The sequence below is a fragment of the Aulonocara sp. 'chitande type north' Nkhata Bay genome, linkage group LG19 (assembly GCF_057382095.1).
Source record: "Aulonocara sp. 'chitande type north' Nkhata Bay isolate Kocher_YH1m ecotype deep benthic linkage group LG19, A_spYH_male_GT1.1, whole genome shotgun sequence".
Taxonomy (NCBI): domain Eukaryota; kingdom Metazoa; phylum Chordata; class Actinopteri; order Cichliformes; family Cichlidae; genus Aulonocara; species Aulonocara sp. 'chitande type north' Nkhata Bay.
The window spans coordinates 30,740,554-30,764,621 of record NC_141362.1 but is presented as its reverse complement, the minus strand read 5'-3'; the positions used below and the strand labels follow the sequence as shown (position 1 = coordinate 30,764,621).

At 41.4% G+C, this 24,068-nt stretch overlaps 1 protein-coding gene across 7 annotated transcripts in view; it reads right to left on the bottom strand.

Annotated features, from left to right (window-relative positions):
* ttll5 (tubulin tyrosine ligase-like family, member 5) overlaps nt 1–24,068 on the bottom strand; it is a 64,195-nt gene that overhangs the window by 14,848 nt on the left and 25,279 nt on the right. For 5 of the 7 annotated variants that reach the window (XM_086275316.1, XM_086275319.1, XM_086275320.1 and 2 more), the window contains 12 exons: nt 23,800–23,948; nt 23,262–23,508; nt 22,224–22,341; nt 21,660–21,806; nt 21,433–21,524; nt 21,198–21,346; nt 20,357–20,920; nt 20,083–20,270; nt 18,071–18,198; nt 8,703–8,892; nt 5,014–5,216; nt 102–184 (listed from right to left, as the gene is read on the bottom strand). In XM_086275316.1, coding sequence (XP_086131442.1) covers nt 102–184; nt 5,014–5,216; nt 8,703–8,892; nt 18,071–18,198; nt 20,083–20,270; nt 20,357–20,920; nt 21,198–21,346; nt 21,433–21,524; nt 21,660–21,806; nt 22,224–22,341; nt 23,262–23,508; nt 23,800–23,948 — 2,258 coding nt within the window. Of the gene's footprint in view, nt 1–101; nt 185–5,013; nt 5,217–8,702; nt 8,893–14,548; nt 14,681–18,070; nt 18,199–20,082; nt 20,271–20,356; nt 20,921–21,197; nt 21,347–21,432; nt 21,525–21,659; nt 21,807–22,223; nt 22,342–23,261; nt 23,509–23,799; nt 23,949–24,068 lie in introns of those variants that run through there. The other 2 variants (XM_086275318.1, XM_086275322.1) reach the window with 2 other exon arrangements.

Here is a 24,068-nt window from a genome sequence, read left to right as displayed (position 1 = left end):
TAATCACTAACACTGGCATAGAGTGGGCATAACTTCACTCCTGCCTGAGGACTACAGCAGAGCACTAAGCATAATATGTGGAACTGCAACATTAAACCCACCTGTTTTACCGCAGATGGCCTCGTAGACCACCTGCTTGCTGCTGGCAACGGTTCCACTGGCTGAACTCTCTGAGGACATCTGCCTGTTAATCAGACACAGGACAAAAATCCGTGAAGACCAAAAATTATCATTCCCAGAGGAGTTATGCAAAGATGAACTGCACTGCAAAGGCCAAATTCGTCTCTGCAGCGCTCATCCAAGCTGTGGTACACATCACATGTCTCATGCCAATGTTCTGCTTTTAGCAAAATATCAAACTAAATATATAAAGAAAACTGGTTTTCAGCGTGTGTGATTGTTTCCAGCTGCAATACTGTAGCATGTTTGGTTTTCACCCTGTGTGTGTCCTGGAGACACCCTCTGTATCTACGACTATTACAGAGAAAGGTTTTTTATACATTTTGCCATTGCAAAAGAGTTTTCTCCCCCCCCCCCCCAACTTTTATTCGAAATATTATCATTTTGCAACTGTTCAAGACAGAGTCACAAAGCTATAAAGGTGTGTTAAGCCAGAGCTCAAAAATGTGTGCTGCAAAAGCTGTGAGTACTGAATGAAAGAGTGCTGGAAGCAGGAGTACCAAAGGATCGCTGACAATTCCTTCCCTAAAGCTAAAAGACCTTTTCCCATCGTAGTTCATCTAGAGTTCATCCAAATCAATCTACTTCATGGATCACGCACAGCCCAATCTCATTAACATAGCAGCGTTATTTATTATTTAAACAATTTTTAAAGATCTAGAAATGCCCTTAATGTTGCACAGATTTTCACTGCTGTGTAGTAAACCGTGGATTTCATTGATATTAAAGCCTTCCAGTGGGGCGAATGGGACCCTTTAATGGGCCGGTTATAGCCCACGGGCTGTATGTTTGCCACCACAAATCCAGGTATAATGTGGACTGCAGTGCTATCCACAGGGACAAAATCTGTCCTCTTAAAGAGACGCACATATACATGTACACACATGCCAAAGTACTCCAAACAGCCTTTGTGGTAATTCAAATTGTGCCAAGAAGATAAATGCCAACACTGAAATATTTCGGAGCAGAACCTGGTGGAGTGTGGTATTTTTCTATAGTAGTTTAATAACTGATACCGATATTTGGAGATTCGACATATGAGCTGATATTTTTCTTTCTTTTAAACACATGAAACAAAAAACAGATGCCCTTAAATGTTTTAAGTGTAATTATTTGTGTACTCATTTATGATCTGCCAGGCTCTGCTCAGATCAGCTGGTTGTGTTGTGGCATTCCAAGCAGTGCGTTTCCAACAAGGAAGCTGCAGATTGCAAGCTATGCAATGCCAACATTTATAATATAGTTGAAGGGTGTTTCTCCTGTCTCCTCTTTACTTTTTTAACCATCATTTATTGGTTATTAGAAAAGCAGATACCAATAGATTGCAAATTGTTAATATCGCTTGATACTATACTATAAATGAAATAAAATGTCATAATAACTACAGTATCACTTGGGTAATTAGTATCTATTGGTCAGAGAGGCTACATGTTCTGATCCTCGCAGCTCATGTCATCCTAACCAAGACACTTTTCTGCTTTTTAAGACTCATTTGTGTATAAAATGCCTGACAAGCCACCTTCTGTCATAAGAAAAGTGAAGTCAGCATCTAACAGTTGCTCTTTGTGTGCAGTCACTGGAGGTTGGTGAGGCTAAGTGTTTACTGAGTGCCTCACAGGAGCTATTGTGACACGAAGGGGAGAAATTCCTTCTCCTTGTCCTTGGTGATGTGATTGTCACACTGGCAAGAACACTGTAGTGATTAGGGACTATGTCGACTATGAGCAAAGATTACAGAGAGAAAAGGAACACGGAGGCAGAGCCCAGAATTCTTACAATGCGTCATACATACAGTCTGACGACCGTAAACAAGGAATTGCACTGCCCTTTTCACATAATCCGGCTGCAAACATAACATTTTCAAACAGAAAATCATTATAAGAGCTACTGAAGCATAAAGCAGGAGCAGACGTGTCTGCAACCTTATACATTAAATCTGCTAACCATTTTTTAGAGGGAACAATAAATAAAGCTTAGCTGGCATTAACCTCTCGCCCCAGGACAGCAGCTTGCCAAAAGAGCATTAATAAGGTAATGAGGGTACACACTGCCTCCTTGTAAGGGGCTGCACAGTTGTTCTTTCATACCATTACACAACCACAAATAGAACTGGCCCACTTTAAGCGAGGCATAACTCAACAGGAAGAAACCCCTTTCATATTCAGGGGGGCGAAAAAAAAAAAAAACTTGACCTCTGGGTTCTTCACATCACTTTCTTTGTCAACAGTCTCACTCTGTCACTTCAAGAGTCAGACAGCAGCCAGAAACACTGCTGGTGAGAACCGACTCTGAACTTGCAGTGTGCGCACATGACACATGACCCAGTGCCGAAAATTTCGCGCTATTCTCACAGAGCTGAAGTTCTTATGTAAACACAGCAGATGTGCGGCTTTACTTTTCGGTGCGCTCAGGTAGTTAGCGTGACTTAATGTTACTCAAACTGACCAAAGGGGATAAAGTTTAACCATAAACACACGTTTGGCAGCTTCTGTGTGTATACAGTATCCCGTGAAAATAACTACTGTTGTGGCTGATTAATAGGGAGTGAAAGCAGCAGCTAGGCTGACATTAATGGTGCTGCTGTAATTGTCACCCTATTAGTAATGCCACACGACAGCCTGGGTTTCCGTAGTTACAGCTGCGACTAACCAAACCTTGCAAACAAAATACCAAACAGGCTCATTTATTTGTGTTACAAATTGCTCCTTTCAAAGCCTTCACTGAAGTCATACCACTTTGAGCTCTTGCAGCCCCTCGAGTTGGCAGCTGTGGTATGTTGATAGAGCAGACAGAGCCCTGCCCTGTTGAGTGTGATACCAACAAGCTGCACATTTGCTTCAAGTGTGTTAGCTGAGCTTAAAATCAAAGGCACTGTCATTCATGAGAGTGCACCAGTCTCCGTTCAGCTTTACTTAAAAGTGACTTTACACAGTCACCTTGCCCGCTCGGTGGATAACATTTCCAACTTTGGGACCAAAAAAACAACCCCAATAAACTTTTACTTGAAGGAAACTATTTGGTTGGATCAAATTGGATCACAAATGTTCAAAAATGCAAATCTCATTCTGATCAATAGATTTAACTAAAAGCTGTCGATGATCATCAGCGGTGGGGAAACCAGCCAAAGCCAGTGCTGGTGTATTTATATCGAACAACAGTTTTACAGTTGGCTGGAGGAAGGTGTTCAAGGTGGATAACCTTGAACTGCTTGAACACATCCAGCACAGTGATACTATTATAAGCTGGAGGGGCTTAAGCCTATACTGGGATGTGTTTCAGATGTGCCTCAATAACAGGGGTATTAAGTTGCCCCTAAAATGTGGGCTGGAAATAAAGGGAAGCAACTTATTATCCCACCGTTTTCTGCAAACAATCATCTCCGTTCTCCTGGACAGAGTTAACCTTTTTTTTTTCTCTTCTGTCATTCTTTCTTTTCTCCTCTCTTTATTCTTTCTCTTCATTGTTTCCATCAGCGCATTTTTGGTCCTGAAGCTTCCGTTTTTCCCACACTCTCCACTGTCACACTAGTCGACCGCAAAAATGCAGGACAGAGAAGAGTGTGAGGGGGCTCAGGAATTCCACATGCAGAGGGTAAACACAACCACTGCCAGGAAGACACACATGCACACACACGAGCAAACACGGCACCTACATGGCCTCGCTAACCTATTCTATACAACCCCTACACCACGGCACTGCCCTCTTAACTATTTTCTTGCCAGGTACAGTTTGTCCAGTCCAGTCAGATGACTGGATGTAACACGTCAGCAGAGCCAGGGCTCTGCTCGGTTGCGGCATCAGCAGGCCTGCAAACTTGCAATGAATGAATTAAGTCAAACAGAGAAATGCACTGTTGGGACTCTGGGGTAATTCACACACTGTAAGGGCTTACCCGGAATACTACAAAAACAGCCCGTGTTCCAGTCCAGCGGTATCCTTTCCTCTTAAACATTAAATAAGTGTGAAGAGCAGTTCACCGCTGCAACAACCTACTTTAAACAAACAGTCAGCGCCGATCACAAAGGTTTGCTGTTGTTGGGTAATTTTGCCAGATGTTGCAGTAATAAAGTCATAAAATAAGTGAGGAAAATAGCTGGCAGTTCAGCCCGGCTTCACTGCTTTCCTTTTATTTTTCCTTATGCAGTCTTCAGCTTATCTCCAAACCAAACAGGATTTAAACGGCGCTCCGAGTCCAGGCCCTTTCACTGAACCACGTTTTGTTTACGGTTCAGGCAGAAATCAGGCCTGTGATGAGGTTGTTTACTGAACGGGTAGATACACCCTGCGGCCAAAAGACTGGGAGCACTCCACTACACGCATATTCGAACTCTCATTAGCATTAGCCATGTCCTGTTGAGCTCACCAATCCCATGAACTCTGTCTCATTCCACAAGCGGGGGGGGTGGTGGAGGGCCTGCCACCACACTGCACTATGTCTGCGATAAATTAAATGAGCAGTTTTCACATATGAACTATGGGAAGTGTAATAGGGCGAAGGAGGCTGGGACGTTGTCCGATCTTGCCCTTTCTCACGTGTAGCAAAAAAATGGAGATAGTCCGCTTCACTCTTCTTCATTGCTGTTAAATACTGCACTTAGTTTCTGTGAAGAAGCTTTCTGAGCAGAGCGGACAGTAGGCAGGACCACTGACACCCACTCGCTCGATCATTTAATGACCAGTCCAGCTGTGACGTACCTTCACATTCAGACATTTACCTCTGTCGGGTGATGTCAGTAGAGGTTCAGATGACCTTGGCTTCATTTAACTTAACAATGCTCTATAACTGTCATATGGTTAATAAACAGAGTGATCCAGAGCCAACATTTGTCTTACTTGACGAGACGCTTTGCAGTCGTTCTCCTGACTTGTCCCTCTCGGGCACCGCTGGGTGGCTTTGGAGCAAGAGCTGGGCTAACACAGGTCTGGACATGGCTTAGGCCATGGCTTTGATTGGGCAGAGTGTGAAAGCTGGAAGGAGGGCAGCTGGATGATTTTGTGAGAGCCTGGCTATGTGGTGTCTGGTCTGGAAATTGAGCCTGTGAAACCAAAAAGAAAACAAAAGTCGGTTACTTATGGGCAATATCAAACTACTACAATAATCAAGCTACTTTGAAACTTAACCAACAAAGCAAAGAGGTTTGAGACCTTTAATTTAAACTTTGGGCAGAGTACAGTACAATAAGAGCAACTACAAAGGATGACTACTCACTGGTAAATCTAGTGATATTATAGTTTGCTTTAAGGAATTCAAAGGATTTTCAATAACTAGCTGAGAGAGGTTAACATGGAGCATACAGTTGTGGCTTCAATGGTTTAAAATGATACTGGACCAGTGATGGTGGCTGTGGAGTGATTACTAACCCTAAAAACGAGCAAGCTTTTGTAAAACTCAGCTTTTGAGAGAACATAAACATGTTACAAAGATCTTAACTGAAATATAAATCCAGTTTCAAAGTTTCAAATTTGATGTGTAATTTGAAACATACTTGGTCAAGACATTAACTGTGTACAACCGCAGGCTGTATACAAAGCTGCAAAAGAAACAAAACATATACAGTATGTTCCCTCATGTACTGAGCCACCTCTCATTTGAAACTGAGAAATGGGTGCAGTGATTTATTGAAACATGTGTAAACTTACATGTTATACACATATATAATATAATGTATAATGTAAAAACAGACTTGGTTCAATTCTAACAAGCTTGAACATCAATATTTGGTAAGACTGCCTTCATTCTTTAACATGTTTAAATGTAGTCCTTGTAGTCAGTTTTGACAAAATCTCCAACACCAATGGGTGTAATGGAGCCACAAAACCAAGACAGAGCCTCTGCTGTGTTTTACAGACGGCTATAGACAATCACTGTAGTACATCTCTCCTGACCTCAAATCCTCATTCCATCATTCATCAGACGTGTTGCCGCTGATGTTCAGTCCACCTCTTGTGTAATTTAAAATATCTCAGCCTTTTCTCCCTGTTTATTTTAACCTTAATAAACGTTTCATTTTAATTGTTTGGCATCATGTAGCGATAGATCACTGTTGGGCCATTTGCTTCATCACAAAATTCAAAAGGCCAAGTAAAAGAAAAACAACTCTCCCTCGGTTGGTTAAATGTGCCACAGACTGACATGCGGATTGTTCCTCACATGTGTGTAGTGAACTGTTTAGGACAAAATAAAAATCAAACTCCCTCCCAAAAAAGGCCTAAGGAAGTTGGAGCAAATTTGGAATGGGTGAGTCATGGAAAAAAATGTGGCCTTTGGTCATTAAGGTGAAATATCAAAGTGCCTGACATAAATTAGTGCAGATATTAATGAAATGCCATCCGGTATCAAAACAAGCTCGACATTTTTTCGCAGCTGGCTCCAGTGAAAAGCAAATTCTTCACATTATTCATTTGTTTATACAAGATCTCTTCAAAGGCTTGTGAAGAGGGAAAATGCTGTTGTCTTTCTGACATAATATTTTAGAGCCACATTTCATTCTGTCCTTGCAATGCCGGGGAATGCTCGCATACATTCCTTCCACATCTCACGTCCACGCTATTTTCTCTGCAGCTTTATACGGCTATCTAACGAGCTAATGGTTTTCCAGTTTCACAGTGTGGCCGTTCAAAGGGCCGACAGGGAATATCTGATGTAATTTCTGTGTTGATAAATGAGAAGCTAAGTTTCCTGGTTGCAAGGCCTATGGCCACAATTCAGCTTGAGCGGGGCCAGGAAGGGCACCTTTCTTTGGCTGCCAGGTGGCCCCGGGCCAATCCTGTGGAGGAGCCGTGCAGTCTGCACCCAGTAACTGGAACGTGGACTGGAGTGCCGGAACAGACCCCTGTCTCTTTCTCTCACACTGAAGAACGTGTATGCACACGAGCACCCACATTCGACTAAGAACATCCTTTTGTGTATTTATATTATCAAAAAGTATTGGTAACTTTCTCCCAAGACCAGGAAATCCAAGAATTTGAGATAAAATACATTTGTATCAAAAAGATCAAAACCCCTATCTAATGGCACTAAAGAATGAAATCAAGTCACTGACAAATTCCTTGGCAGATTAAGGTCTATACCATGCAAAACGATTTTGCCTAAGAGCTAAGCAGTGGCACACATTGCCATGACAGCTGGGGAGAAGGGAATGAATGGGGTGGGATAGCCAAGATTTTAGGGAGGGTTGCCTGACTTGATGGTGAGACAACCATATCTAGAGTCAGCCCTCCTATTACCTCAGTTTAAGAGGGTGAACAACAAAAAAGCTCTGTCTTCTGACTCTTTGTACTGCTCTGTACACATAAAGTCCTTAAAGGCACAAGGGATTTGAAATTGTAAGACATATTCATGCCGCTATATGGCTGAATTATGGTGGAGCATGTCACAGATAAGACAAACGTGGTTAAATGTGTTTAAAGTACGAGAAGAGATGAACGGAACAGAGAAGGAATCATAAAGTGCCTTACGTAAGGCTGCCGACCAAGCCAAAAGAAATATCAACTCAATTGCATTAATTAAGTTCCAACCAAGATGAGAAACAATGACGTGAGGCCAACTCCAGTACTCGGAAAAAATTGGGCGCATCCAGTCATTCCAGCCTTTAAGCTGTCCCATGGCACTGTCCTGTCTCCATTTCTCTCAATCCATAGATTCAGTCCACCAAATCCTCTGGAAAATGGAAACATACATCCTCCTTCTTGGTGAGATCTCCTTTCAAAGTCACTGCGCTAAAAGCGAGAGCCACTCTTTTTTAGTCTAAACATTAAAAAAAAAACAAACAAAGAAAAACAAAAAACTCCTACGCTAAGGCCTTTCTAACTTTCTAATCTCCCTGTAAAAACAGCCAAATCACATCTGTCACGGCTTGTTAGCCATAACTAAAAGGTTTTTTGCCGCTACATTTCTACTGCTAAGAAAATCATATTCCGAATTTATTTGTCTTAAAATAGGAAAACTAATGGAGCTATTTGAAAAGTCAAGATTTGCTGGTACCCTCAAGAGTAGAATTTCTTGTCTACTCACCTTCCCATATGCCTAGTAGAGTCATTCACTCAAATGATGTGATATTGGAGAGAGTTGTTCCATTTTGGTCTTTAGAATTAAGCTACTGTCTCCACCAAACACTGTTTTATTAGACAGTTTGGAAGGCGAACCTCTAAATAGCTCTCCAGAGGCTAACATGGAATCTCTTCTCTTAACGTGGGTGCATTTTGCACTATTTTGCAAAGTGCAGAGCTTAGGTAAGGACATAAATTATACAGACACAAATATTGAGGTTTTTATGGGTTAAAAGTTCTTAAGGTTAAGTTCTACATGGTGCCATTACTGAAAACCAACAAAGAAAAGAATCTGAAAAATAATCTTATTGTGTTAACAGACAAGTGTCTGTGCTATTTTTATTTAAAAAAAAGAAAGAAGAAAAAATAGAAATGCAAATACTACCAATGGAAAAATGAGCAGTGCACTTGTTTAGCATCCAAGATGCTAAATGAAAACAAACATTCTTTACTAAGAAAATGATACATCTTACCTGATGTCCGCAGCGGGTCTGGTCCAGAAATTGATGATGAGCCTTAAGTCTCTGTTGCTGCAACTGCTGAATAGCAAACTGAAGCTGGTAGCTCCCTTGGGTGGGCTGGTAGTGCTGCTTGGGTGTCACCCCTCTCACCAGGCTGTAGTCATTGTGCATCTGCCAGTCCTCTTCCTTTAGCGGCCTGTGGCTTAGAGAGAAGTGACACAGATACACAGGGTGAAAAAGTAATATACTTCAAACCAACAAAAAAACAAAGTCACTCTTTCTTCTGAATTGCATATCAGTGACATTTGCACCCCAAAAAGTGTTCTTTAAAGACATTTTCTGGCAAGAATACAAACAAACAGTTTTAGCTTCGCTCTCTTTAGATCAACTTTCGACTGGCTGGCTACCCCTTGTAAACAGCAGATGGGTGGGGCTGTCGTGCTCACGGCTAGAGCTTTCTGTCTATGACATCCAGTCTCTTTGACAGCGTGCAGATCCAAGACAGGAAACACTCTTTGATACCAAGGATTTAGAGTAGCCTGAATCCTGACATTTTGACTCACAGGGGTTACCTATGCATACACTGACATCATTATTTGAAACTTTGACCATGTCCAGGCCTCAGTTTCACAGGCCTAGAGACCTGTTGGTGACCCCCTAGTAACCGCTGATTGCTAGAGTAAAATATTATTCCCTAACTGGTCACCAGGTGAGATCAGATGCAGTCTAGAAGATCTAGAAGGTTTCTACGGTTGCCTGTAGTTTGCAAGGAAGATGACAACTTGTCTGCAAACACTCACCATTTACTCTCTTTACTAACCATTAACCGTCAAAACTGAAATGTGAAAAGGTGCAATGCCAACAACAAACAGAGAACACTCACCTTCAAAATAAAAGTAATGCCTTCCCAACCAATTATTCATTTGAAGGCAGTCGATCGGTGTTTCTGTTTTATGTCACAATGTTTACATTTTTACAGCTGCTTGGCAAGCAGTTTGAGGGGCCACCATGGCTACCAGCTAGCAACCAAACCAATTACAAGGTATTTTATTAGTGCAGCACTGTATATAACTTTGCAACCAATTTCACCCTAGCAATTGCATGCCATTTGAAGAACACACATTCAAGCCTTGGTGTGATTCAAGGCATCCACTGTTGTTTAATATATATGACAGAAAATAAGGAAATGCTTGCTTGAAACACAGATGTTACTACTCTACTATAACTCATGCTTTGTTACACAACAACAAAGGATGAGTCCACAAATAGCTTAATATATTTACTCACTGCTACCTCGTCAGTTATTTTACCATGCATTCCAGGCAGATGTGACAATAGCTATAAACTCCATGTTGAGATGCAAGACCACCAGTAAAAAGTGAAACAACAAGACATCTCACAACATCCTAACCAGTGGCCGCTGTGCCCACAGAGCCTCAAATCAAAGTGTGCAAATCAGAGTGAAAGCAGAGGGCAAGCCTGTGGCAAACACAGGCTGAACTAAAAACTTTTCCTCCTCGCTTCACGTTCCATCCACATCACAAAACCACAACCTGGAAAGCAAACCTTTTGACGAGCTCCACAAGTTTGTAACTGGATTATCTGTCATTAGGCCTAAGCCTGTTTCAGTTTTTTTTTTTTTTCAACCGTTTTTGACCACTGTTAAAGCAATGAAGTGACCAGCCTCAGCCTTCAGACATGCTTAAATCGAGTCTGTGGAGTCTGGTGTGCTGTTGTATATATACACCACCTCAGCCAAAAATAATGCCATAAAAGAGCACTATTGGGAGCTGCGAGGAAAAATATAAAAGGGGAAAAAAGAGAAAGAGATACGCGTACAGCTAAAGAAATGGGATCCCTGGAGGTCTTAATGACAAAAAAGCTCTTGGAAATTCCTCCCACATGCAATAACATTTGTCTATTGGTCTACAGTTAAAGAAAACACTGCACACTTAGATTCACAATAGCTACAATATTTTTAGGACCAAACTATGATAAGTGCTAAAATTAGAATTCAATTAATCTTGAACAACAATGCATAGTGTGGGATAATAATCTTGTGTTGCTAAAATGTAAAAGAAAAAAATAAATTCCTTCCCTGTGTGGCCAAGACACAAGGGATCTTAAACTCATGTGAACATGTTATCCGCCCATGCATTTCTCAGTTCACATAATAGCACATATATTGCAAAAACAACTGCTGTGACCAAAGGCCAATACATTTTTTTTTTTTTTGCTCCTGGAAACAAAGGCTCGTCTGTGAACTTTGCAAGGCCAGAGATTCTACATCACCAGGAGACAAAACAAGAACTTGTTCTTTGTTTACAGCAGCGATTTCCTTTGACTTGGCTGCAGTTTGCAGACTGGACCGCGGGGACCTTCAGTGCTACCATTTTATTACCATATGGTCTAAAATGGACTGTCTCAGGTCAAAAGCACAGGCTTTCCTTGAGTACAATGTCGCTATAAAACCTCACAAGGGAGGGGGGTGACGGGGGGAAACTTGTCAACACAACACCACACAAAAAAACTACTACAGATGACCATGAATTTTAAAAACAGGAGGAAGCACTTTTGTCCAAAACAGCAACCAATAAAATCTGATTTTTATTTTTTCTTAAATGAGTGAGCGGAATAGTTTTACATCTGAGTTTCTCATCACAGCACATGTGCGGAGCTTCAGCTATCTGGGACTTCCCTCACTGCCGGACCTCTGCTCGTGGGTGTCAGCTTACTCCCCGCTGTGCTCGCCATCCTTTAATATGCTGATATAACTTACTGTAGAACAACACAGCCGTGCGAGTTGAGCACATGTGCGGCATCAATCTAACTCAGTGTGAATGTGGGAAAATGTACCGTCTGAGATGACATCATGCCAGATTATCTCAAAGCCCTGCCTGGTCAGTGTAAACATTAGCAGCCTCAAGAGTGTAGGGGTATTTCCAACCATTAATCAGTGTTTGTTTATCGTGTTTTATTGCAAAAACATGACACCAAGTAGGTCTGTTCTTAAAATACAATTTGTTGAGTTCAGCAGTGCCGGGGATGATGAGGCTTACATTAGGGCAGTGGTGAGCAATGTGGGGTACTGAAAACTACAAGTGCTTTCTTCCAAGTAGGATGATAGGTTACTTTTTAAACACTTCTGTTTTAAACTCACACAACTTCACTTGAAAATCCAAAAAAGGAAAGCTATAAAACAGTTCTGGATAAGTAAAATCAATGGATTAAAAAAACAAACAAATGAAAAAACAAAACAAAACAGGGATTATAACCATTTACACTAAAGGCTGAGTCAAATTCAATCAATTTTATGTATATAGTAGGGCTGGGCCATATTATACCGTTCACGGTAATACCGGTATAATGTTAGGCAACGATAGGAAAATGAAATATCGCGATAGAATGGGAGTAAAACGCGCATGCGCAGTGCCTTTGTTTTCATACGCACATGGCCGATTGTTGAGTGAAACAGATGAACCAGAATTGGTTTGTAAAAATGGTGCAACTTCAGTGATGTGGAACTGGTTTGGTGTTTGTCCGTCAGATACACAACAAAGCACATTTTTTTGCAGAACATGCAAGCGGCCGTTGTTATTGTCGTATTTGTCGGACTAAGATGCTCTTAAATCTGGGAGTAATCTGGGTCCTAAACTCCGTATGCTTCAGGTCAAACAACACTGCAGCATCACTTAGAGTTAAAAACTGTCTAAATTCTTTCATCTTTAATAAAACGATCAGCATTGCTGCTTTACCAGGTGTAACTATAAAGTTTAACTTCCAGGCATCCATGAAAACAAAAGTTATTACATTTAACGGAGTTAGAAGTTAGCAGGAAGCTAGCGGAAGTTAGCTCGCTAGTTTCGCTAGTTACCTAAGCATGATATTGCATGTTCTGACGGAGAGATTTCTGAAAAAAATCAAACGTACAGCTCTGCTATCACTTCCAACATAAATGAAGACAGGAAACTAAACAGCAGTGACGTTTGTAGGGTTACTGAAGTTGGGCTAGCTGGTATATAATGATGTGCTACGTGATCGCTAGCGACACAGCTATGTTAGCATAACATAAACAGTGAAGCTGGAGGACGAACACTAACACTTTTCCACTTATAAAAGTTAACGTGAAGGTTCTTCATGGTTAGAGACAAATGCAATCGCATGGCAGGATGCTGTAAACGGACCAAACTTCAGTCAGGAGAACAACTGAGATAATCCATCCACAATATGAGATTAGTCATTAATATACTGCAACAACATGGGAATAGAGCAGCTGCCAGAGAATTCAACATTAATGAATCAATGGTACAGAAGTGGAGGAAGCAAGAAGAATGAGTTTAATAAAGTTTGATTTATCTGACTGCTTTGTTTCGCTTAATGTGCCTTATAATCCCGTGCACCTTATGGTCCGAAAAATGCGTACTGCACACTGCAGTTTAATGTTGCAAAGCACCTCTTTTTAACTTCAGTGGATATTATACATGGTTATGCTCAGGATATGTCAGCCCATTTCTACTGGAAATGCCTTTTGGTTAAACTTTCAGCAAGGAATTTGCATTTGCACTGTTACATTTTTATAAAGCTTTAATGTACATAAAAACCAGCTTCTTGTTTAAGTGAAAATAAATGGAAGGTTGTCTTTTTGCGCTAGTAATGTTGTGGAGTTGTATTTTGTCTCGCATCAATTATATCGTCGGTTATATCGTTATCGCAAATTTTCAAATATATATCGTGATAAATATTTTTGGCCATATCGCCCTGCTCTAGTATATAGCGCCAAATCATAACAACGGTTACCTCAAAGTGCTTTATATTATAAGGTCAAGCCCCATGATACTCCAGCCCCCAGCAGCTTATGCCTATTGTAGTGTAACTAAGGGAGGTTAAGGGTCACCTGAATTACTGAAAACAATATAACAGAAATTGATGTAAAAAAAAAAATGAAATCCATCTCGTCTTGTATCAGTGGTTTAAGCTGCTGGTGGTGATGGTGTAATACGGTGGAGGATAGGTTCTGAACCCCTTTGGAGCAATTGAGAATTTTCTAAAACTCCACAGCCCACCTGGGTGTTGTTGCTGACCGTTTCCATCCCTTTATGACCACATTGGACCCATCCTCTAATGGTCCTTTCCACCAGGATAACACGGCATGTCACAAAACTTAAATAATCTCAAAATGAGTTCCTGAACATGACAGTGTTCACTGGTCTTAAAAGTGCTCCACAGTCACCAGATCTCAGTCCAATAGAGCATCTTTGGGATATGGTGAAATGGAAGATTCACATCATGGATGTGCAGCCAACTGCTATCATACACCCAAATCTCTGAGGAATGTTTCCAGCAGCTTGTAAAATCTGTGCCATGAAGAAATCTGAAGACAAAAGGCAAACTGTAACTAAAGTGGTTGATGGCAGCATACATATGATGGCCAAGATACCACAACATATTACCTGATGGAAATAGTATGCTCCCGTTTCATAATAACCAAAAATACTATCATGATGAATTTCCCTGCATATTTTGTAATGAATACATTTATTATTTTTATTTTATAAATAAAAAACATATGATTTTGTCTTAACAGTAATCCAAAAACTTAAGACCTTCAGATTACTATGATTGATAACAAAGAGAAGCAGCCAATTGATTCTCTTTGTAAAGTCGAGTTCAGAGAGTTGTTTTCTAACGACAAAGGAATTTCTGCTGTAATCAATAATAAGATTACATGCTTTTTACAATGCATCGATGGATATTAACATTTCCTGCACACGCAACAAAGATTTTTCCCTGCATGTCTAATGTAAAACAAACTAACACATACATCTAGAAATTACTACTAGTTTATTTGTTTTTAGTGACTCAGTAGCGTAGTTTACAGATTGGCAAGCAAAATGTCACTGGTTGAATTCCAGCCTGAGACACAAATCCCCTCTGGAGTTATGTCAGGAAGGGCCAAATCAAACATGTGGAACCACCTGCTACAGCAAGTCCTTGTGACAAGGGAAGGGACACACACAAACATTCAAACACATATATGTTATTTAGAAATTATATTAAAACTCAGTGCTCTGTATTGCATGTCCTGTTTACATTGTTGACAGTAGTTCTAAGAATATGAAGTATTTACCAGCTTTAAAGGTTAAATTTTGAGCAGTAACTTCATACTTGTTAGTGATCCTAAGACGAATAGTAAGGGCTTTCCACACAAACCTGCAATGGATTTAAAAATAGCTGGTGCAACCCAACCCTAATTCACGGTCACACATTTGTCAGTTCCATAAAGCAGATTATATACAGTACATATAACCATATTGCACACTGTGGGAATGAAAACTGCTTTAAAGGTGCATGTTTCTGCTGAATGACTAAATCTGTTCCCTGGAATTTCACTTGTTCTTACCTTAAGGGTTTGCCTTCCCATTGCCACATCTGGTTTCAATCAACGTGAATAAAAACATCTCTCCTTTTAAATTCAAAGGAAGAGAGACATCAGACCAATTTTGTGGGAATCTGTCCCCCATCAAAGAATTTTTACATTTTCACCAGCGTTTTTCTGATTACTCGAGCTGTTGGTTTAGAAAATGGACCGCCTTAAAACCCTTTGGAATCATTCGCCTCTAGAAAATTCAACCAAGTAAAACACCAATCTAACAAAGTATTGAACAGGACTAAAAATACCTTGTGTAAGCAGGGTTGTGGCATTTCTCAAAGCACAAAGCTGGTATGAACGTAGAGGGGAAGAAAACAGAGAGGAACGTTTGCGGCTCTGGTAATAAGACAGCAATAACTATTCACATAACAAACACAAATGATGAGAACCAACCATGACCAGCTGCTGACTTAATAATAATACATGACCACATGGAGGTCCAGTGCAAACTCAGACCACAAGCGGTATTAGCAAACTTAAGTAACAGAAAATACTTTTAAACAAAGTAAAAGGTGTCAAGTATTTCAAAGTAATCCAACACCTCAATTTATAGGTACACTGAATGTAAATGATCATAAATGTACCAGGAGGTCCGACACCGGAAGAGATCACCAACTTACCCCATAAGTATATGAAGATGGGCCGTATGGGTTCAAAGCCCCCTGACTGTCAGCACACTGAATTTAGGCAGGAGCTCTAAGAGTGCTGATGCAGCATACCTGGCAGATCCTGGCAGCAGCACTTCAAAGAGCCATGCTACACTTTGAAACCCATCATACTTCACCCCTGTGGTTGCTTTAAGAGCCAGTGCGCTTAACAGTTTCAGTATGTTTGGCACAAGCCATGAGCCCGAACGTAGGGGGAGGGGGCTCAGGAAATTCTGTGTTTTAAGAAACAGAGTCGGGATGAAATCAAGACATTTTATCCTAATATCTTATTAAAGACATTTCATGTAGATAATTCCTAACCAAGGGCTCGGTGTTCCGGGGCCCTCAAGAGCTTTTTGTATTGCAAGAAAACGCTAATTTATATTCTCTCTTTAGATTTGTGAAAGTGTAATTCTGAAATGTGAATAGCTGAAAGGCAAACCTGAACAAACATTTTTAAATCTTAGAATCTCTTTTGCAAGAGCATCGTGGGCCAGTTTATTTTCTGATGAATGAAGTGTTTAAACATGATATGGAAAAGCAAATGCAATGTCTGAAATCACACTGTAACTCTGATCCGTCAGAGGACTGCATCGCTCAAAGCGTGATTTCTGTTATGAATCTATCTGTAAAAATGATATAAGCTATTAATAGTCTCTTTTTAGTTTGTGGGAATAAAAACATTTTTAAAAGGGAAAAGGCCAGACATTCCAGGAATTCCCTGACAGCTCCATACATAAGGAAGGGCAGGACTGGAAAAACAGAGTCCAAAATCAGGGCCAAGCAGTCTGAGACACTGCCACTCACACATAAGCAAATAAAAGAAGAAGATGACACACTTAAGGTTTCCCCTCTTTGCCTATAGGTTTATAATCCTGGTCTGGTGCCATAAGCCATGATGATGCGATCATTTTCCTTCTCTTTCCTTCCTCCTATTCTCAGCGCAGTGAGCCGGGGTGAAGAAGGAGGAATTTCAGTGGGTACTGAGGCGAGAGCCTTGAGTAGACAGACTTTGTGGGTGTTGACATTGTACCACTGCCTCCAGCACCGCTCCAACAGAACGCTTTCAGCTGCCAGCGTGCTCCACATAACGCCGACACTCAGCAGCCAATTCTACAACTACTTATGTCCACGGAGCACAGCTAAAAAGGGGAACAAAAGACCCAATTCCCTGCCTGCAGATAAACTAGCCTGCCCAAAGAGGTGTTGGAAATTCTCATTCCCTTTCCAGAGACAAACTTCTTTAATCTAATAAATTGTCAGAAGCCTTTAAAAAGTCTTTAGAATGTAATAAGCCTCACCAAACAGGCTTTATACTTACTGTATATACTACACTAAAGCACAGTACTTATAGTAATTATAGCATAAAAGTGATTATGCAGACAATCCCCAAGACAGTAGTTTAGCCAAAGGAGTCACACTGAACAGCTTTTCTGAAGCTTTTACAAACATTAATCTTGAGAATAGCAAAGAATATTCATGAAAGTTAAACATTAATTTGAATGCTTCAGGCATTCTTAGATTCTGTGTGTCCTGACTCCAACATCTGTGCACATCTCAAACTTAAGTCTGTCAAAGGAAGGACACGCTGTTTACCTTGGCAGTGAACCCCACTGAGACTGTAATGCACTAATCTGTGTCTGCTGCCTCAGGGGAGAGCAAATAAATAGTACACATGAGCACAATGGTGAAACTTGACCAGAAGCAGCACTGAAGCTTTTGCAAAGTAGCAGAGACACCATATGTGCTAAATGCAAAAGCGAGCTAACAGAGAGGCATCTGTGAACCAATTCTGAAGAGTAAATGTAAATAAAGTGTGCTTTCCAGTGCATCTATATCCAACAAATGCAATTTTCAGATGTGGCTAAACCAATTTTTCTTTTAAAGAACAGAGTCGTATTAAAATGAAATTCCAGTCGCTGTGCACCAAAGGTTTGGCCTTCAGCTTTGGGAGCCCATCAGCCTTTCGTTCTTCCTCCTGTTCCTTCACCTCCTCTTCTGCTTCACTGTCAGGGTTTTGGTTAATGTTACTTTACTTACATGTTTGACGCTGTCTCAAGTGTTTTATGCCCAAAGTTGAAACCATACAGCTGTCAATCTACTGGTCGTCTTAAATTAGCTTGAGGCCTTTGCTGTACTGGGACTTTATATATGCTCACATTCTGTGCATATACAGACTTTACAATGCAGTAGAAAGCATCTCGGATATCTGGATTTTAAGAGTTCTTTGTTGAGAACTCATGTTGGATCCAAACCATTATTCCAAGGGGAGATTATTGTAAGTTATACTTCCTTGGACTCACCCAGTGCTGTTCGGTAGATCTGTTTCAGGGTGAACAGCTCTCACTGGTCCTTGGATTGTAGCAGCTTTAGGGTTCAGTGTGAAGCTCTCTCTGCTCAGCATCTTGTTCGCCAGGTTCAGGTTGGTCAACTGTGGGCAGAGAGGAAGGCTTAAAAACTTGAAGGGAGGATTCATCTTGATTGCATTTTACAAGCATAATGTACTTGTAACCGCACTTTCTGTATAAGTACAACCGAACATCTCGCTAATAGTGATCCCATGTCTAAATACAGAGAAGTGATGAATAAGATTAGGTGGAACATTGTGTTTCTTCATACGCCAATCACCTCCATCTTTCGTATCTGGGGGCTGTGTGAAATGTACACACAGCACATGGCGCAGCCAGTCTCCGCTCAGCACTAAATCTAAGCGGTCCCCTCCCCCTCCTGCATCCTCAACAGAATCAGCTATCATGACTTTCCAGGCCAACAGTGTTTGCAACCACATCAGCACTTGTGTGGCAAAAGCGCCCCAGTACTGCTCTGTGCTAGCCTGGGAATGATGCTCGATGAAATCTGGTGGGAGAATTAAACATAACGCTGCGGTGCTTTATTTACTTTATTTCCTTCTGTGCACTAAAGGACCAATGGGAAAAAAACTGAAGCTGCTGGGCCTTGCATGGCATTAATAAAGAGAGTGTTGGCGTTTTGTTACATAGCTACAGCTCTGGTTTATTGGGGTTTATTAAGGTAGACTGGTCATATTTTTTTATAAAGTGTTTAATATAATCTGCAGAAATTAAAACAACCTTTGGAGAACATGTATTATAACATGTCAAGAGACCAAAATGGGAGTATAGATCTGTCAAAAGAAATCTTTTCACTCAAGGCACAAGCTGTGTATGCACATATATGCCCATCAATATATCACAGCCCAGGAGTATATTCACTTCATTGATGTTCAGCATGTCTGGCTTTACTCAATTTCAGTTTCTGTTTTGTATATGTGCCCTAGCATGAGAGTGAGTAATTACGGAGTCAACTGTGCAACAGGGTGTTGTTCATGTTTACAAAGTTCTCCATTTAGTCCAGCAAGTGATTTAATGACTTCAAATCTCAGTCCTGGAAAAAAAAGCAAAAAGCAAATGTACTCTAAGCCTTTAAGTGCAAAACACTGAACTACTTTACTCTGAAAAATAAGCTGCTGCCATGTTGAGGATTAACTACCGACAGGAAATACAGCAAACACCTTTCAGATAGACAGAATAATATACAGTCATAAGGAAGCCATAAAACTGCCGCCTGTGTGGTCTGGTGCCATCGCAAAAATCTCTGACTGAAAATAAATAAATAAATAATCCAGCGATGCAGAAGAGGAGGTGAAGGAACAGGAGGAAGAATGAAAGGTTGATGGGCTCCCAAAGCTGAAGGGCAAACCTTTGGGAAATATGCGACAAGGTGGTGATAGAGACAACCAAGTTGCCACTCCCCTGCTTGGTGCCAATTTGCCACATTCCTTGATTTATAAGCATCAATTACCACAAAAAAAGAAGAAAAAAAAGGTGGCTGCTTGTTAAGTATCAACAGAAATCACTCCCCCATGGTGCTTCTGATAATGAGACCTCACACAGAGCTGAGGGGCTGACGCTGCTCACCACTGTTTGGGCCGGCCAGCTTCAAACTCCAGTTCCTAGACCCACCCCCATACCAACCCCAGCCCGCAGACTGCAGGCGAGCTGAAGGCTGAAGAAGGAAGGTGCAGACCCTCGGGCTCCAACAGGTCTGCTGAATGAATAAGCAGTTAGATGCCGCCGATCAGCGTGGGGCCTGAGCCAGGTTTACACATCAACAAAGAGAAATATCAAAGACCTCACAGTGAGAGGACTACTGCAGAGCGGCCAGATTCTTCTTCCTTACATGAACCATTACACAGATCAGTTTACAGTTGCTTAATAACTCAACATAGTTTCTTACTCAAAGTAGTTGTAGCTGTTGAGTCACAGGGCTGCAGAAGCTGAGAGCATAATAAACTTACATGTTGTGTCAGCAGGTTGATGTGACTGGAGCTGGCATAGTGGTGAGCAACCTGCTTGTCTGCCAGTTTCTGCAGGGCTGAGATGAAGGCCTGCTGGTTGGACTGGGCCTGGGCGGTCAGAGTGCTCAACTCCCTGAAAGCTCCCACTGAGTTTGACTTGAGCTTACTGGAAGTGCTCCTCCTGATCACTGAGAAAGAAAAACAAAAAGGAAAAGGTGAGAACATCTTTGTGAATTTGATTTGAAACACCAGCACGCCGTGCAGGAAAGATTACCTTGGCCTGCAGATGTGGGTCTAGAGAGCTTCTGGCTATAGATGTGTGTGGCACTTGGAACGGACGAGGCCGCTGCAGAGCCAGCCATGGATGAGGTAAAGGACTGAATTCTTCTGAGCACCTGTGTCGATGGCCCTGTAGTCGCCGCATTTGAGCCCGTGGGCGCAGCCGTCCACAGGACCCTTGGAGGTTGTGTGACCACATGGGCAGAGGTGTATGCGGGAGGGTCAGAAATACTCTCAGAATGGCAGAGGTGAGACTTTGCCAAGGACTGTGCATAAGATGGTGGCTGAGGAGGTGGAGGCGGCGGTGGACAGTGAAGAGGCAGGGATGCAGGAGAGCAGTGCTGCACATGATTGTGCACGCAGTCCAAGGTCACAGGAAAACTGGAGCGGTGTTGAGACGACTGGACTTCTTGCTGGGTTTTAACCATTCTTACTTCAGCTCGTATGTCTTCAGGCAGCAAACAAAAAGAAGGCTGACCATCAGTGGCCTTATTGTCTGAGTCGGAGCTGACTTTCCCTGTTAGGAGCGACAACTCTGAATCCGCTTCCACGGCCAAAGCTGTTCAAAGGAGAAAATAAGCCAGAGCTCCTTTATCATCAGTTACTCATTCCTCAGCTCTGACACACATTTGTTTTCCCGCAGTAAGTTCTAATCATTTGAAGCTGACCTTTTCTTCACCCCAGATGACTCAATCTTTTTTCCTTTCACTGTTCTAGATTCACAAATCTAAACAGTTCCTGTTTACTATGCTTGAATGATAAAAAATTAAAACATGAACCAGATGTACAGTAGAAAAAACAAAAAGCATACATGGGAAAAGAAACAAGAAACTCACATTTAGAATTATCACAGTTTCCTGAATCTCTTGAGGCATTTGCTTCACGAACATCTTTCTTAATGCCTCTGACTTTTGTTCCTAGGAAGACGGTGGCCGATTTATTTTTCTGCGTGTAGAATGTCAGTACTTCCTCCAGGTCGTTTTCACTGTTAGTTCAAGAAGAAAAAAAAGACATGAAATAAATGTGTGTAACAGAAAACTTGGCTCAAAAAAGTTGAGCCAAATCACTAACCTGGCTGCACTGATGTACTCTTGAAACACTTTAGGATTAACACAACGCTCCTCTTTACTAATCTCCTGTTTTTTCACCATATGTTCAGTTTCCTGGGAACATAGAGAAAAGAACAGAACTGCAGATGTACTTTGACTGTTGGAAATAAACAGCTCAATGTCCTTTGTGTTTCAAGCACCTCTCTGAATTGTAATTCTGCAATGACTCTACAGTCTGGGAAGGGGTACCTTGTTATAACAGTGGATAAACTCCCCTAACTGATGGGACAGGATGCGTCTGCGGTCTTGGAGTGGTAACTGCCGACTGGGCAAGACTACCTTTATGTTTTGTTGAAGGTTACTGGCTGCTTTTCTCAGAAAGCAAATCACGAGCTCCTGTAAAGACAAAGAAAAAAAACTTTTATCATCAGTTTCCCGAATCACTGATTCATTGAGCCGTCTCTGTCGTCTTAACTCTGGGTCTGACTCACTTTAAAACACTTTTGAATTTAAAGATCAGAGATAGGCACGATTTTACACTGATTTTCCTCAGGTTTTTTAAGGTTGCTGATGATGATGATGATGTATGCCATTACAATGCAAACTTTCCAAACAGACTCTCTTTTACAGAGTCCACGTTTTCCTTCTATGTGGCTACAAATGCCACGTGCAGATTTCCATGGTGCAGATGAGTAACAGAGGAATAATAAGGGAAACTGACATGCACACATACATACAGAGAAAACAAAGTTACAGAGTGTTCGATTGCTTTCATTTTTTACAAGGAGTTAAAAAAAAATGCTATAGCTGTACCATTTGATCGTTGCCATTGTCGGGCCAAGCTGAGATGGTGTTGTCTCTGCTTTCTGCTAACAGTCTTTGCTGGACTCGCTGCAGGTAAGAGGAGAAAGCAATACGAGCCTGCACTTTGCTGAAGAGGAGAGGTAAAAGCAGAAAAGAGAGAGGAAAAAGCATCAAAGGCAAAGCAAATATAAAGCAATGAAAAATAGAAATATGCAACAATAGCTGATAACAGAATGCTGTTGGAACACAGTGCATCTTGTCTGTATCTTGTCCTGTATCAGTATCAAAATGACAAACTGTCTTCGTGGCCCAGGTGAACCTGGAGAGAGTACTGCCAGAACATTGTAGCTGTCAAACACAAACAAAGACATGCTATACTATAATTTCCCAGCTTCGTGCACAGTCCTGGCAAGCACTAAGGAATTTCTACAAACTCAGACTTGTTATCGTAATTCTTCCTGAAATTATAATTTCAGGCACACGTTTGAAATGACAGGAGACTGCAGCCTTTGTTGAGTCTAAGTACAGTGGTGAAAGCATATTGTATCTGCGTGTCTTTATTTAAAGAAAAGTGAGTGTCTTGATCCTCAGCAAATTTTGAACCCTTTACATCTGCTTTTATACCATTTTCAAACAATGACTGTTTACTTGTAGCTCAGGAAAAGGAAAGCTACTGCCTGTGCTAATAAACCAACGTTTATTTACTAGACGGTCACAAACTACTTAAATTGCGGGACCTTCTGCAGACCCATCATGAACCTTAACACTTTTTCATGCCCCCTTTTACTGAAGTGCCATGTGCTTCAATCTAAGTTAAAACTGTGTTTTCATCAAAGCAGAAAAAGTTAAAAAGTAAACTATTATGTCTGGACTCAATGGTGTACAAGAATAACACTGACTTTCGTTGAGGCCCAGCCAGTCAGAGGTAGTGAGAGGAATTAAAACATCAACACGTGTAAATGTTCGTCCTCGTTTCTACCTGCAACTTCACACTACTCCTTACTCAATGAGGACGAATGGGAGCAGCAGCCCAGAATGCAAACTGACCTGAGTTCCCAGCCCTGTTGAAGGATGTTGAGCAGGTTGACTGTAGGGCTGGCATTGTGCACGGCTGCCTCTGAGCTGGACTGAGCCTTACTGTGGCATCGCTCCAGTGGTGTGGCCACTTGTTTTCTTTGCTCTGCTACCAAAGCCTTGTGTGAAACTGGCTCAAGAGCTTGTTTCACCTCCTCCTGAGCACACTCCTCTCCCTCCTGACTGCTGTTCTCAGTCAGGGAGGCCTTGGATTCCTTCCCTGAGGTATGCAACACAGCAAGAAAAGACAAATGTCAGTTGCATCACTGGCATTTGGGATAAAATACACACATGCACTCAAAATAGGCTTTTTATTGTTGCTGCAATGAAATGAACTCATACAGAGTCATATTTGGCCAACCTTACCGAGACACAGGGGAGTTATTTATTGGAACCAAAAGTGCATTAGCGTGAGATGTTGTTCTACTTAGCTACACTCTTCCTAGTTTTGGAAAAAAAAAAGTTATTTCAAACTGAAGGAAAAAAAAAAGAAAGAACACATTGAGTTTACCCGATTTTTTCTTCCTTGCAGCAGAGCCATGAGTCAGGTGGCGCTGTCTCCTCTTTCGTGCCTCCAGAGACAGCAGCTTCCTCTCATACTGGACAACGTGACAGCCATGGACCACGTCCACCTGCAGCTGCACATTCCCATTCACATTCCTGCGAGGCAGAGCAAGACGTGTCAACGCAATGATAATAACAACAAGAATAATGATTTATATGGATATTATCAACAAGTATAAAGCAGAGAAACAGCTGTAAATTTCAACTTTAAGTTAG